The sequence below is a fragment of the Erinaceus europaeus genome, chromosome 5, assembly GCF_950295315.1.
Source record: "Erinaceus europaeus chromosome 5, mEriEur2.1, whole genome shotgun sequence".
NCBI classification, from domain to species: domain Eukaryota; kingdom Metazoa; phylum Chordata; class Mammalia; order Eulipotyphla; family Erinaceidae; genus Erinaceus; species Erinaceus europaeus.
Genome location: NC_080166.1, coordinates 45940175 through 45955368, shown reverse-complemented (window position 1 = coordinate 45955368; position 15194 = coordinate 45940175). Strand labels below are relative to the sequence as shown.

Here is a 15194-nt window from a genome sequence, read left to right as displayed (position 1 = left end):
TGTACCTCCTGGTGTCTATTGCATATTCGAGACAGGGTTGCAACTCAGTATCCAGTAGATCACAAGACACCTCTCACAATAAACATGCAATTTAGATTGCTTTCAGAGTGCTCATTGTTTTCATACTCATGTATTGGAGCTTAGACTATTTTGTGCAGATTTTATTGAGGCAAATACTTTTTTTTTTTTTTTTTTTACAAAGATGATGCAAACATTGGACTATGTAAGTTACTACAAAAGAAAAGTTTCAGTTTGGGGATTATTCATAAAAGTAGAAGGGTGATTTAGCTATTAATCTATTAAGAATATGAGTTTATAGAGATTGCTGTATAAATTTTGTATATGAATTTAACTGAACCTTTTTTTTTAATAGGCTTCCTGATGGATTTTCTCAGCTGTTAAACTTAACCCAGCTGTACCTGAACGATGCTTTCCTTGAGTTCTTACCAGCTAATTTTGGCAGGTAAATTAGTTTCTTCTAAAACCTTTGCTTCTTACCTCTTGTTAAAACAAGTTTACTCTTGGGGTGAGAGGTGGAGGCTCAGAAGCATAATGGTTATGCAAAGAGACTCTCATGCCTGAAGCTCCAAAGTCTCAGATTTAATCTCCCTCTGAGCAGTGTTCTGGTTAAAAAAAAGAAAAAAAAAAGTTTGCTCTTGGCCTGGTAGCCACATCTGCGGTCATTAAGGTAGGAGGAGAAAGGCTGGTAGTGGTGGGAGAATATTTGTCCAGTGCCCTTCAAGAGTGGAGGGTAGGGGCCCTTGGGTGGTGGGATGTATTGGAAGACATAGGAAATTATAGTCCTAAATTAGCAGCTGTATTGTAAAACAGTAATTCTCAGTAAAAATCAATTAGGACTTTAAACAATACTTAAACAAAAGTTTACAAAATTGTAAGTGTTTTAGTAATAATTATAGTTTCATGGATTTTTTCTTTTTCTTTTTTTTTTTTAATAATTGCTTCCAAGTATTGTGGTCTTAGGGTAGATAGCATAATGGTTCTTCAAAGAGACTGTCATGCCTGAGGCTCCAAAGTCCTAGGTTCAGTCCCCTGCATCACTATAAGCCAGAGTTGAGCAGTGCCCTGGTTAAAAAAAAAAAATAGGAAAGATAATTTTAAGACTCAAGTTGGTTTTTAAGGTATGCACAAATAGGGAGTTTAATTTCTGTATATTTCAGACATGGCCTGCTCTAATATTTATCATGTTTAAAAGTGTTCTGATTATTGGTTTTTCTTATTTTTTAATTTTTACTAGAAATGAAATTTTGCGCAAAAGAGACTTCATTGTGCAACACAGGCACCCCATGTCTGAATTTATCTTATCATGAGTTGCTGAGTGATTTTTGAATGTAAAAGAGAAATAAATAGTAACCATGAAATTATTACTATAACATATGTACTGTAATTTATTAATTTTATGGCTTTTGGGGGATGGTAGTGATGCATCTAGTTGAGCACATGTTACAATGCGTAAGGCACCAGGTTCCTCACCTGCAAGGGGAAAGTTTTGTGAGTGGTGAATCAGTGCTGCAGTTTGTTAAAGAGCGAAATCAAACCACCATCCACTGCAAGGAAGCAAAAGATGTTTATTCACGAATTGCAATCCGGGCCGAGATGGTGACTGGTGTTAGTCTACCAAGCTCGACCCTGAACAAAGCTCAAACCATACAATTTATAGGAATTCAGACTACACTCAGGGAGGGGGAACACATCACCTTACCAGCCTATATCCAATCATTTCAAACTTAGCAAAAGCCTGATCTATTCAGAGCAAAGCATGGGCTAGTTTTAGACATCACACCAGACCAATAGGTCCCAGCCAAAGTGGGGGTCACCACATTTTTTTGTTCTTTATTGGGACCACCGACCATCTGTTTGCAATCTATCAGGTCATCATTTGTCAGGCCATTTTTAACTGTCTGGTAACAGTATTCTGTTGCAGAGGTCATGATGAGTCCTGCTCGCTGCAGGGTCTGTCAAAATAATTGATGGCCTCTTAGGTTCTGTCGTGGGGAAAAGGGCAAGGAATTTTCCACCTCACTGGGCAGGAGGGCAAAAAGCAACTATATTTAAACTATTCTTAAAACTCAAACTCAAAAAGCAACTATACTTATAACTATTCTAGAGTTACTGCCTCTCACACAGTTGTCTGTCTCACTTTCCCCTTTCTGTCATGCCCTTCTTTCTCGATTTCTGGCTATCTCTATCCAATAAACAAATAAATAGGATTTTTTTTTTTTGAGAGTTGCTCTTTTAAAAATTCTTGTGGCTTTTTTTTTTATCTAAACAGTGTACTTGTCATATTTTTCTGTATTTAATATTACTACTTTTTTCAGTTTTGAAATGCATATGGCATGACATTGGTTATGCTTAATATATAACATAATTCTGTATTGTATTATTGTCATTGTTACATTAATGCATTTATTACTGCTAAATCTCCTTTTTAATTTTATTGCAATGTGTATCAATAATGTTCCTTTGTATCCTAATGATTTTCTTCTCATAGCTGAATTTTTCTCTAATTTACTAATGGCCAGTAATTTGGGGATTTAGCTTCAGAAAAAGACAGGAAATGCTCTAGAATTGATACTTAGGAGTTAATTATTTGTGTTTTGAGTATATCTAGAAATGTTATCTTCTTCCCCCCTCCCCAATTCTGTGGAACAGATAGTCTTGTCTTTATTTTGGTGTTGTCTTTTTTTGTTTTTGGTTATCATCAGAGCTTCATTTTTCCAGCTCAACTTTTCAGATAGAGATAGAGACTGAAGGAGAAGGAAAGATCACAGCACTAAACCTTTCCCCCAGTGTAACTGGGGCTGGGTTTGAACTTGAGTCACAGGCATGACAAAGTAGGCTCATACCCAGGTGTGCTGTTACACAATAAATAGTTGCTTTTTCGAAACAGAGAATATGGGCTGGGGAGATAGCATAATAATTATGCAAGAAGATTTTCATCCCTGAGTGTCCTGTTAACAACTCAGGCTCAGTCCCCAGCATCACTAAAAGCTAGAGCAGAGAATTACTCTACTAAGTAAGTAAATAAATAAAATAGAGAATATGGCATTACATGTAAATTTAATTATTTGTCTTTGCCATAAATTCATTGATTTGTTTCCTTTGTTTCGCAGATTAACTAAGCTCCAAATATTAGAACTTAGAGAAAACCAGTTGAAAATGCTTCCAAAGTAAGTAAAGGTGCTATTTAAAAAAATCAGTTTGTGATTATATTTGTATTATTATTGTTGTTGTTGTTACTTTTTTTTTTTTTTTTTAACCAGAGCACTGGTCAGCTCTGGTTTATGGTGGTGCAGGGGATTGCACCTGGGACATGGGAGCCTCAGGCATGAGAATTTCTTTGCATAACCATTATTCTATCTACCCTTGCCCTGTATTATTCTTATTTTATTACCAGAGCACTGCTCAGCTCTGACTTATGGTGGTGGAAATAATTGAAACTGGGACTTTGGAATCTGCAGCATGAAAGTCTTTTCCATAACCATGCTATTTTCCCTACCCTAATTTGCAAATTTTAAATTATTAAGTTCTTAGAGAAATGTTACTTATTTTTTTTTACCAGAGCACTGCTCAGCTATGATTTATGGTGATGTGGGGGATTGAGCCTAGGGCTTTGGAGCCTTAGGCATGAGAGTCTTTTTGTATAACCATTATGCTATCTACCCCTGCCCTGAGAAATGTTTGGTTTTTTTAAATTTTTAAATTATCTTTATTTATTGGATAGAGACAGTCAGAAATTGAGAGGGTAGGGATAGAGATAGAGAGACACCTGCAGCCCTGCTTCACCACTTGTGAAGCTTTCCCCCTGCAGGTGGGGACCAAGGCCTTGAACCTGGGTCCTTGTGCATTGTAACATGCACTCAACCAGGTGCGCCACCACCTGGCCCCAGAGAAATGTTATTTTTTAAGTATCTAAATATTACTGCACATTATTTTAAATTACTGATATTTATGGTCCTGATGTTTTTTTCAGTTTTTATTAATGATTTAACAGTGTTTCACAGAAATTATAAGATTTCAGGAATATAATTTCATACCTGTATATGGTGTGTGTGAATGAAGGTACTCACAATGAAAATTCTGTGTCGCCCTTATACTACCTGCCCACCAACTGTCACAGTTCTCACAGAATCTAAGAGTTTGGTCACCACTGCCTTTACAAATTCATCTATTTTTAGTCATCTGTGTTCAGCATATGAGTGAAACCATCTGCTTGTTTTCTGTCCATCACTTCTTCACTTTACCTTACTTAGCATAATCACACCCAGTTTCATTCATCCCCCCCCCCCCGAGATACAATCTCATCTTTTTTGATTGTAGAATAGTGTTCCAGTGAATATATATCCCATCCTTTTTTTTTTTTTTCTTTTTCTTTTTTGCCTCCAGGGTTAGTGCTGGGGCTCGGTGCGTACACTACGAATCTACTGCTCCTTGTGCTCCTTGTGGGTTAAAGCACCATCTGTGCTTTACCCACTGCTCTACCGCCCAAATCCCCACCCCCATATATATATTTTTAAACTATAGCCCTGCTAGGTCTGGCTGATGGTGGCATGGGGGGTTGAACTTAAGACTTTGGAATAGCTTCTTTGCATAACCATTATGCTATCTACCCCTGTCCCCCCATACGTCTTTATCTAGTCATCTGCTGATGACTATTTTTTGGCAACTGGAAATAGGGCAGAAAGGGGTATATTATCTAACTTTTCAAATTAGTACTTTCGTGCTCTTTGGATGTATTTCTAGGAGTGATGCTGCTGGGTCATAATAGATTTACATTTTTGTTTAAGAACTGTTTTCTACTGTTTTGTTTAAGAACCACCATTTTGCCTTCCTATTAACAGTATGATTAGGGTTCTTTTTTTTCCCACACCCTTCCCCAGCACTTACCTCTTGTCTTGTTTTCATGTTGGTCCTGATAATTTTTTATTGCTCCTACCCAATAGTAAAATCTCTGCATTCATTGCAAAGTGTTTAAAAAGTGAAAGATTTATGTGATCGGAAGAGAAAACAGTGTCATTAGCACTTAATAGCGAGTTTATATCTCTCTGGAATTTAGTTATGTGTAGTGCAAGTCAAAATAATCAGTTTGTAAAATTCACCTGAGCTCCAAGTAGAATTCCCAGTGAATATACTAAAGTTTTTACACACTGTTTGTTAGAATGCATAGACATGTGAAATCTGGTGATTATAATTTCTAAGAACATGCCTGGTTTTGTACTGTTTTCAGAAATGGGGCAAAGCGCACTCTACTGGTGAGAGATGATAATTCAAAAGCGAGTAGAAAACAGTTTAACAAACTTGAAGTGTGCTGTAGTCTATGTCCACTTATTTTAAAAGTCATAAAACACCTGGAACTTGTCACTGACTTTTTTTTACAGTTTTAGCATTTACAAATTGCAACATGTTATTAAATCTGCTCCATTGCCTACTTTTGCAAATAAACTTTCATTGGAATCACATGAATTTTTAAATAGCCTATCACAACTTTTGCTTAACAGCTGAACAGTTGAGAAGTTATAACAGACTATACTGTGAACTAAAAAGCATAAAATACTTACTATTAGGCCCTTTATGGAAAAAATTTCCTGATTCCTATTGTAATTAATTTGTTGAGAGTTAATTGTCACCTTAAAGTGACAGTGTCCCAGGAGTTTGTGTTCTGTTTACTTAACTTCCATGACATATAACGGCAGTTTATGACACATACCACACTAATCTTGTGTGTAAACACACACACACACACACACACACACACACCCCTTTTACTCGCTTATCCCTGACCAAGTATATACTTGTGCCTATATACTTGTGTCCTTTCTCCTCTCTTCATTATTATAAAACTTTGAGGACAGAAAACATCTTATTTTGTTCCCCTAAAGGACATTTTGTATCAATGTAATAATTGTTCAATATAAGAGTGATAGGAGTTTATATAGTAAGGTTGTACATGTAATTAAATTGGGAATTAAGATCCTATTTTAAAAGGCTAAAATATCTAATGAATTTGGCATTACCATTGGTAATTTTGTTTAAAACTTGACGGGGGGTCTGGGGAGATAGCATAATAGTTATATAAGGATACTCATGCCTGAGGTTCCAAAACCCTAGGTTCAATTCCTTGTACCACCATCAGCCAGAGCTGAACAGTGCTCTGCTAAAAAGTAAATATGTAAACTAATTAGTTAAGTGAACTTATATAAAAAATGACTAATTTCTAAGAAATTTGAATAGCTATGATATAAATTATTTACTGAATTAGTTAAGCCTATAGTTATATTCAGTTGATATAAGTAACTCATAACTTTTAAATTCTTAATATCTATATTTAAAACCTTTGAGAGCTCACAAACTTTTTTTTTATATTTTATTTTATTTATTTATTCCCTTTTGTTGCCCTTGTTGGAGAGCTCACAAACTTTTAAAAATATTTTTAAAATTTTTTATTTATTTTTTGCCTCCAGGGTTATTGCTAAGGCTCGGTGCCTGCACTACGAATCCACTGCTCCTGGAGGCTATTTTTTCCCCATTATTATTGTTTATCATGTTGTTATTGTTGTTCTTATTACTATCATTGTTGTTGGATAGGGCAGAGAAAAATGGAGAGAGGAGGGGAAGACAGAGAAGGGGAGAGAAAGACACCTGCAGACCTGCTTCACTGTTTGTGAAGTGAACCCCCTGCAGGTGGGGAGCTGGGGCTTGAACCGGGATTCTTGCGTCTGTCCTTGGGCTTTGCGCCATCTGCGCTTAACCCACTGTGCTACCGCCTGGCCCCCTGAGAGGATAGGATCTTAATTCCCAATTTAATTACATGCACAACCTTACTGTAAACTCCAATCACTCTTACATTGTACAATTATTAAATTAATACAAAATGTCCTTTGGGGAACAAAATAATAAGATGTTTTCTTTCCTCAAACTTTTAAAAGGCTCTAGTTTTAATGTTACAGAAGTCGTGTGGAATCAGGGTATGTGTGTATGGGCTTTTTTATGCTTAAAGGTTAGAGCTGTAGGAAAGCTGTTGTAGTTCTGTAGTTAAGTGAAGTTTAAATTTTATAAATTTATAAGTGGATTAATAGTGGTTAATAAGATAAACCAGGGGTACAGTCCCAGACCATGCCTACCACTAAAGATCTGTGCACAAACCCCCACTCCCCAAATGATAGCCACCATAGTTCTTACAAAGTGTTAGAGACAGATGGACTGATTTTTTTCTTTATAACTTGTCTATATTCCATATATGAACAAGGCTTAAATTAGCATTTCAAAATGGTGGAGAAGAAGAATTTGAGTATTAATTTTCAGAGTAAATGGTCTTGAAATTCTTTAAATATGTATTAAAAAACCAGAAATAATTACTCTTATATCTGCCAAACAGTCTTAATTCATTAGTTGGTTTATACATATGAAAATTTATTCTGTGAAAAAAATATTTACAAATTTGGCTAGTGAGTTTAAATTTATTGTGGTTACTTTTAGGGAAGAAAATGAAAACTTGATGAGAGGCCAAAATTAGAGAATAATTGATAATGTCATTTTGTTTAGAAATTAAATATGATTTTTCTAGAAAATTTTATTTTGTCAAAATGTAATAAATACTTATTACATAAGAATGTCTAACAGTATTAATTTTGAAAGCTTCTGTGTAATTGATGTATTTTATACTTCTTCATTGATCTATTGTGAACAGAACCATGAATAGGTTGACTCAGCTGGAAAGACTGGATTTGGGAAGCAATGAATTCACAGAAGTGGTAAGTTCTCACCAATCTCAGTATCTGTAAGTCTTATGGATTTGTCCAAGAAAAATATAGAAAATTATTGCCTTAAATTTCTGTATTTTATAAAGTATGGAATCTGGTAAAATCTGTTTTTGTGATGAAAAATGTGAAAATTCTTGAAAGGGAAAATTAACCAGATGGGAACATCTGATAGGAGTTAAAGATAAATGTAAAATTGTGAGAAACCCACCAAAAATTTAACTGAAGGATGTTTTTAGACTCAGGAAGTACAGCTTTGATGAGACTATAAGGGAAAAACACAAGTTTTATTAGACTAGAACAACATTTTAAAAATATGTTTGTTAGACTGATGTCATATTGTTGTTAAAATTCGGAGGCTCCAGCTGGCCGGGCTAGCTTCACGGGCGGGTAACAGAGACGACCAGAGACATACAGCTGGGCAGGGAAGCTATATTTCTTTATTCAGGAACAACGATTTATAAACTAAACCAAACTAATCACCAAACAGAACTCTGCTGCCTCTTCCCCCCCCCCCGGCGGCGGTGCCAAGCACTCTCGAACTCTGCAACTCTGGAACTCTCGGGGTTCCTAGGGGCGGGGCCAAGTGGGCCCGCAAAACTAACAGGACTGATCCAATTTTCTTGGCGGGGGAGAACTAGAACAACCCAATGTAAAGCATACAACAATATATATCTATCCTCTACTCTACTCTACTCTACTCTACTCTACTCTACTCTACTCTACTCTACTCTACTCTACTCTACTCTACTCAATTAGATTAAGAGAGCGGGAGAGATACGTTACAGCACCAAAGCTTCTTTCAGTGTGGTAGGGGCAGGTCTCAAGCCTGGGTCATTTGCACACATGGCAAAACAGAACACTATCCAAGTGAGCTATCTTGTGGCCCTAGAATACTACTGAGTTAACAACTCTTTGGGGCTTTGTTTAGGAATTTATTAAATGATAGTATAGATGATGTGTAATTATACGTAGTAATGAAAGAGAAAAACCACTGATTGGAAACAACTGTTTGCTTTGGGTTGGTAATGAGATCACTGTTGTTTTTGCTTTGTATGTAAAGTATATTATGATGCTGAATCAAAAAGAAAATGAATATGTAAGTAGTGTTTTGTTTATGTCTAGTCAGTTTTAAAAATGAACTCAGAAGATAATCTAGATTTTTTTGAGAGGAATTTATTAGCTTTATTATCATCATTAGTATTTTTAAAGAATCCTAAGTTGTACTTTTGATTTTGTTATTTCATTTATTACCTCAGGGGTGATGTAGATACAGATGTAGATACAGGTATAGATATAGATACAGATACAGGCACAGATACAGATATAGATAGATATAGAACCAGAAAATCACTCTAGCACATGGATTCCAAGAACTGAACTTGGGATTTCATGCTTCCAAATCTAAGAGTATACTCAGTGTGTCACCTTCTGGGCCCATATTTTTTACGTTGTGTTTTTTTTTTTTTTTTACGTTGTGTTTACAGAACTTTGATTTCTATACATTGTAATATATTTCAAATGATTGTTTTTTTTAAGTATTTGTTTATTATATATGAAAGAGAGTTTCACATGAGACAGAAAGAGTGAATGAGAGAGGGGCAGGGGAGAAAGTGGGGGAGGGGGCAGAGATAGAGAATGGAAGAGAAAGAAGCCAAGCACCATTCTGGTATCAGGGATCAACTCAGGAACTCCAGCATGCAAGTGTAATGCTCTGCCAGTTGAGTCAGTTGCTAATTAATTCAAATGCATATCTATACTTTTAAACTTCTATTTTTATAAAGATATGCTAATTAAAATTAAACGTGCTAATTACTATCAAGAAAGACCTTATATTAAAATAAATTTAAGGTCTGACAACACTACAGCAGAATACAGCTAACATTGATACTGTTATCAGTGTTATAGTTATATGTTAATTTTAACATATATACTGCTTTATTTCAGTTTTTTATTCCCCTCATAGTCAGTAAGGCTGTCTTTATGGTTATTCTGATGTTTCCTAAAAGACTGTTTTTTTGTACAGATCATAATTGCGAGGTGATTGTCACACTGTGTGTTTTAATAAATATTTGGATGTAATATTTCTATATTAGTGATTTAATACTAATTTACAAAATTATAACAGGTGTATAATTCCACACTGTTCCCACCACCAGAGTTCTGTGTCCCCATTTCCTCTATTGGAAGCTGCACTAGTTTTCCCAACATTACGTTATAGGCGGACTGTTATTTCTATATCTGCCTGCCTGCCTGTCCATCTATCCTTCTGTCTGTCTGTCTGTCCATCCATCTGTCTCTGTCTGTCTGTCTGTCTATCCTACCTATCTATCTATCTATCTATCTATCTATCTATCTATCTATCTATCCTTTCTACCCATTTTTCTATGGTCCTGCCTTCTCTTCCTTTCTAAATTACAGTTATTACTGCTTCCTTCCCCCCCCCCCTTCTTCTAAGTCCTAATGGAATTTGGGTTCACAGTCCTCTTCCTCTAACATTTCTCCCCCTGTGGGAGTATGGACCAAAATTCTTTTTGGGGTGCAGAAGGTGGGAGTATGTCTTCTGTAATTGCTTCTCTACTTGGCATGAGCATTGACAGGTTGATCCCTACTCCCGGCCTGTTTTTATCTTTCCTAGTGGGATAGAGCTCTGGAGAAGTGGGGTTCTGGGACTCGGACTCATTGGTGAGGTCTTCTGCCCATTGTAGTCAGTATGGAATCACCTGCAACTTGGTGTCTGAAAGGCAATAAGATATGAAGCAGGACAAAATGTTTAATAAACAGGAACCATAAAGTAGGAGTAAAGCATATGCGAATAGGGTTTTTTTTTAGGGTGGAAAGAAGCTAGGAAGTCTATTTTAGGTGTTTCCCTAGTGGCCCATGACTTATGTATTTTTTGCTTAAATTTGATAGCTAATTGGACTAGGGCAGAGAGTAGCTCCCAAACTTGAAGAAAATATATAAATATATTTAACAGTTTGCCACGTCAGTCTGACCCAGGGCACATGTATATTCACATACAGCATAGGAACCTATATAACTTCCAAGTCCATATCAGTCTGAGATCACAGTTCATGGTCATAGCTGGGAACCTTTTAGACGGCACTCATTTCAGGACCAGTCTTCCTTGAGTATCAGAGTAGGATGATCCATTCTCCATCCAGAGAGTCCCTACCATTGCTACTTTATAGTTAGAGCAAGGTCCTGGAGAGGTCCTCAAAAGGGCTTATGATGATGTTTCTGAGGAAAGTGACCTGTTATGGTGGAGAGCGTGGTCTACTAGAGGTCTAGGCCCAGCGGATATTTATACGGATATTCAAGGATTCTCTGACTAGGACCCCAAGAGATGAAGTGGTCTGGTAGTGACCAAAAAGGCCATCATTAAGTGTGCTAGTCTCTTGCCCATATCCAGTCTCTTTATCTGATGAGCTTAGACCTTCTCCCAGCTGTTAAAGCATTGAGTATTATTTGTTGTCTCCAAATCAGTTTTAGGCTTATGGGGTCCAGCCTCAAGTTGGGGGAGGAAATACACTTAAGAATTTAGTGGGCCCTAAGTTAACTTCAAATTTTACTGCGTTTACTTGTTTGATGATTCTAATAAAGGTTGTCTAGGGATAATAGATAATCCTTCAGTTAATATATATATTCTTTGCCAGTATATCTCTTGGCCAATTGTATACAGTGTTTCTTCTAAATATTATGAAGTGGTGACAATCATACTGATGCTATCAGGGTAAATTAAGAGATTATCTTTCTTTCGTGTGTTAGTTGAGTAGTGATTGAGGGAAGTGGAGTAGGGGGTAGGAGAGGAGAATGTCTAGGCCTAAGTAGTAAATATTTGATTAGAGAATTTATGGTGCCTTCTTTAGGCCATTCTGCTAGATTGCCGTAGGGCCAAGTCTAATTACAGAGGACTATTAAACATTTTTACTTTGAGGTATATAGTTGCCCCTTAATGGTTTTATTTTTATTTATTTTGTTAGATATATAAATACTTGACACTATTAAGTAACCAGATGATGAAGTCTAATGTATTCTCCTTTTATAGAATGTCTAGCTTTACTAATATTTTTGTAGTAACTATAGTAGGGACCAGGGGTATCACTTTACTAATATAGTAGAAACCCTTGACTCTTGGCTGTTTCACATCTGACCCGTATTTATTTAATATTTTTTATTTGCTTTTTTCTGTGTGATGCTGGGGCTTTGTAGTGTGTACTTCACTGCTCCCAAACCACTTTTTTCTTCTTTCTATTCAGAGAGGGAGAGATACCACATCATCAAAGCTTCCTCCAGTTCCAAAACATCTCCCATGTGGTGCCAGGGCTCAAACCTGCAAGGCACACACCCTAACTGGTGAGCTATCTCTCTGACCAGTTTAAAGACATAGTTACTTATTTTCATGAGAGAGAGAGAGAGAGACAGAGAGACAGAGATGGAGCTCAGCTATGTTATACGATAGTGCCAGCACTTAAACCTGGGATCTCTGGGGACCCAGTCATGCAAATCTGGTATAGCACCATTGTGCATTCTCCCTAAACTTTAATGTTTTTTTGTTTGTTTGTTTGGTTTTTTTACTACAAGTTATCAGTAATTTCTAGGGGCTTTTTTTGTGGTATGAAGACATTCAAGTAAATTATTGATACATTTTCCCCCCTCTCTACCAAAAAGCCTGAAGTACTCGAACAACTAAGTGGATTGAAAGAATTTTGGATGGATGGTAATAGACTAACTTTTATTCCAGGGGTATGTATATAAAATTTTAATGACTTCATTTCTCTCCCTTGCAGTTTTAAAAACTATGACTTTTCATAGTTCTTTTAATGATCAAAAATTGGATTTTTATTTAATTTTAACACCATTAGATTGTTAAAAACAAATTAATATTTTTATTATCAACCTATTCTTGATTAAAATCTCTGTAGTAGGCTTCTCGGCCTCTTGGCTAAGATTAAGTGTAGTATCTGTTCTTATCAGTTTAAAATCTCTATAGTAGGCTTCTATAAAATAGTCTCTGTTTAATGCTATGTTCTTCCCAGAAGTTGCAAAATACTTTTTTTTTTTTTTTTTTACAATTAGTTTTCCTTGGGCATTATTAATAATAGGATATTTTCCATGCTGATTTTTTATTTCTTCAGCTGATAGATCTTTCATTTCTAGGTCTAAAGAAGTCATTAGAACCACTATGATTCTCCCTATCAGATGAAAGACAGCTGAGTTCATCAAGAAAGTTTATATTAACTATAACTACTGGGATAAATTTAGAAACTCGTAGCTATTGTATTTTAAAAGCTTATGAGTCTTCTTTTTAAATGTTTAATTATGAATTATGGTGGTACTTTTTTGTTACCTGTTTTTTTTTTTTCTTACAAATTACTTAATGTTGAGGTAGTGTCATTGGATTTATTTTTCTACTTATAGTTTATTGGAAGTTTAAAACAGCTCACATATTTGGATGTTTCTAAAAATAATATTGAAATGGTTGAAGAAGGAATTTCAGCATGTGAAGGCCTTCAAGATCTTCTGCTGTCAAGCAATTCTCTTCAACAGCTGCCTGAGACTATTGGTTCGTATTGCTTTCCATTTCATGTAGTTGACTTTTAGGAATGTAAAATCTGAGAAATTTTAGTGCTGTTTCTTGATGTAAAGTCTTTACATAGAAAACTCTGTTATGAAATAGTTCTACTGTACTACCAGTCATAGACCACACTGGAAAAATTTCCTGATATGATTAATTTATATGGTTGTACAGTTTACTTTGTTAATTTTACTTTGCTCTTTTTATGCAAAGAAATTCATAGCTATCATTAATATAATTGAATTTTTTCAAGTTATTATTACCACCACCACCAGGGGTTAACACTGGGGCTTGGTACCTGCACTGTAAATCTTTTGCTCCCAGTGGCCATATTTCCCTTTCTATTTTATTTGTTAGGACGGAGAGGAACTGGGGCGAGGGTGGGAAGAGACACACCTATGAAAATGATCTTAATTCTACTGTTTTTTTTTTTTCTTTTTTCTCCTTCCTTCCTTCCTTCCTTCCTCCCTCCCTCCCTCCCTCCCTCCCTCTCTCCCTCTCTCTCTCTCTCTCTCTCTCTCTCTCTCTCTCTTTCTTTCTTTCTTTCTTTCTTTCTTTCTTTCTTTCTTTCTTTCTTTCTACCATAGCAGTGCTCAGCTCTGGCTTGTGGTGGTCTTGTGTGTGAAGTAGGGACTTCAGAGCCTCAGGCACCTGAAGTCTTTTGCATAGCCATTATGCTATCTCACTTGCCCTACCTTTTCTTTAATCCGTAGTTTACTATAGATCTTGTATTGTGTATCTTTACTGTGTCATGACATTGTTTTTAGAAGCATGATTATAACAGTGAGCAAAGCAGACAAATCATTTGATATTCTTAATGAAGCCTACATTCATTAACCTGACTACAGCTTAGTAGATAAATACATGCTAAAGTTAAAAGGTGATTTGTAAGTGAAATTGAAAATATAGATTAAGGGAATAGAAAAGAAATGAGTGGAGGTTATATTTTAAATGTATTGGATAAACGAGTTTTTAATAATATATATTAAATTTTATATGCATTCACATTAATCCAATTGGTTCTGGTGCTAACTGGGGAAAAAAAAGCATATTTCTTTTCTCAATAGGTTCACTGAAGAATGTAACAACTCTTAAAATAGATGAAAATCAATTAATGTATCTACCGGACTCTATAGGAGGGTAAGACTTTTGTGATTTTTTTAGAAGATTTTTAAATTTTCATTTCAGAATGCCACATATATTTTCAGGGAATTGCATAAATAGTATCTAAAGGAGAGCCCCATAGCATCTAAGGAAATGATCACAGGTTGGGCATATTTATTGTAAAATTGGATATTTCTGTTTCTGCTGTTAACTCAGTGGAAACAATTTTGCTAGGTTTGTTAAATTCAGATGTCTATGTGTCTTAAAGTTCTGGAATGGATAGGAGATCTTTTAAAATAATGTTTTTTTTTTTTTTTTTTTTAAATTAAAGGTTAGTATCAATAGAAGAACTGGACTGTAGCTTCAATGAAATTGAAGCTTTGCCTTCCTCTATTGGCCAGCTTACTAATATAAGAACTTTTGCTGCAGATCATAATTTCTTGCAACAGTTACCACCCAAGGTACTGTATTTAAATTTTTGAAGCTAATTTATTTTGCTAATTAATTGTCACAGCTATCCAGTGCTGTTTTATTTTCATTTAGAAATAATTAAGTAACTGAATTGTCTGGATGATAACTAGCTATGGCTATATTGCTTTTCAAAGAATACCTCAGGGCTCTGGAGATTGCATAGGCAGAGTGCATGCCTTGCCTTTCTGCAGGCCCTGGCTCTGGCACAACATGAGAGAGAGCGCCAAAAGAACTCTGTAATGGTAGATTGGTCCATTGGCACGCCT

At 35.7% G+C, this 15194-nt stretch overlaps 1 protein-coding gene and 1 pseudogene across 6 annotated transcripts in view; both read left to right on the top strand.

The window, feature by feature from the left end:
* ERBIN (erbb2 interacting protein) overlaps positions 1 to 15194 on the top strand; it is a 127992-nt gene that overhangs the window by 61457 nt on the left and 51341 nt on the right. For all 6 annotated transcript variants that reach the window (XM_060191272.1, XM_060191271.1, XM_007523491.3 and 3 more), the window contains exons 6-12: positions 374 to 463; positions 3132 to 3188; positions 7706 to 7769; positions 12447 to 12521; positions 13197 to 13341; positions 14421 to 14493; positions 14789 to 14918. In XM_060191272.1, the coding sequence (XP_060047255.1) occupies positions 374 to 463; positions 3132 to 3188; positions 7706 to 7769; positions 12447 to 12521; positions 13197 to 13341; positions 14421 to 14493; positions 14789 to 14918 (634 nt within the window). The remainder of the gene's footprint in view (positions 1 to 373; positions 464 to 3131; positions 3189 to 7705; positions 7770 to 12446; positions 12522 to 13196; positions 13342 to 14420; positions 14494 to 14788; positions 14919 to 15194) is intronic.
* LOC132538771 (U2 spliceosomal RNA) lies at positions 12701 to 12833 on the top strand (annotated as a pseudogene).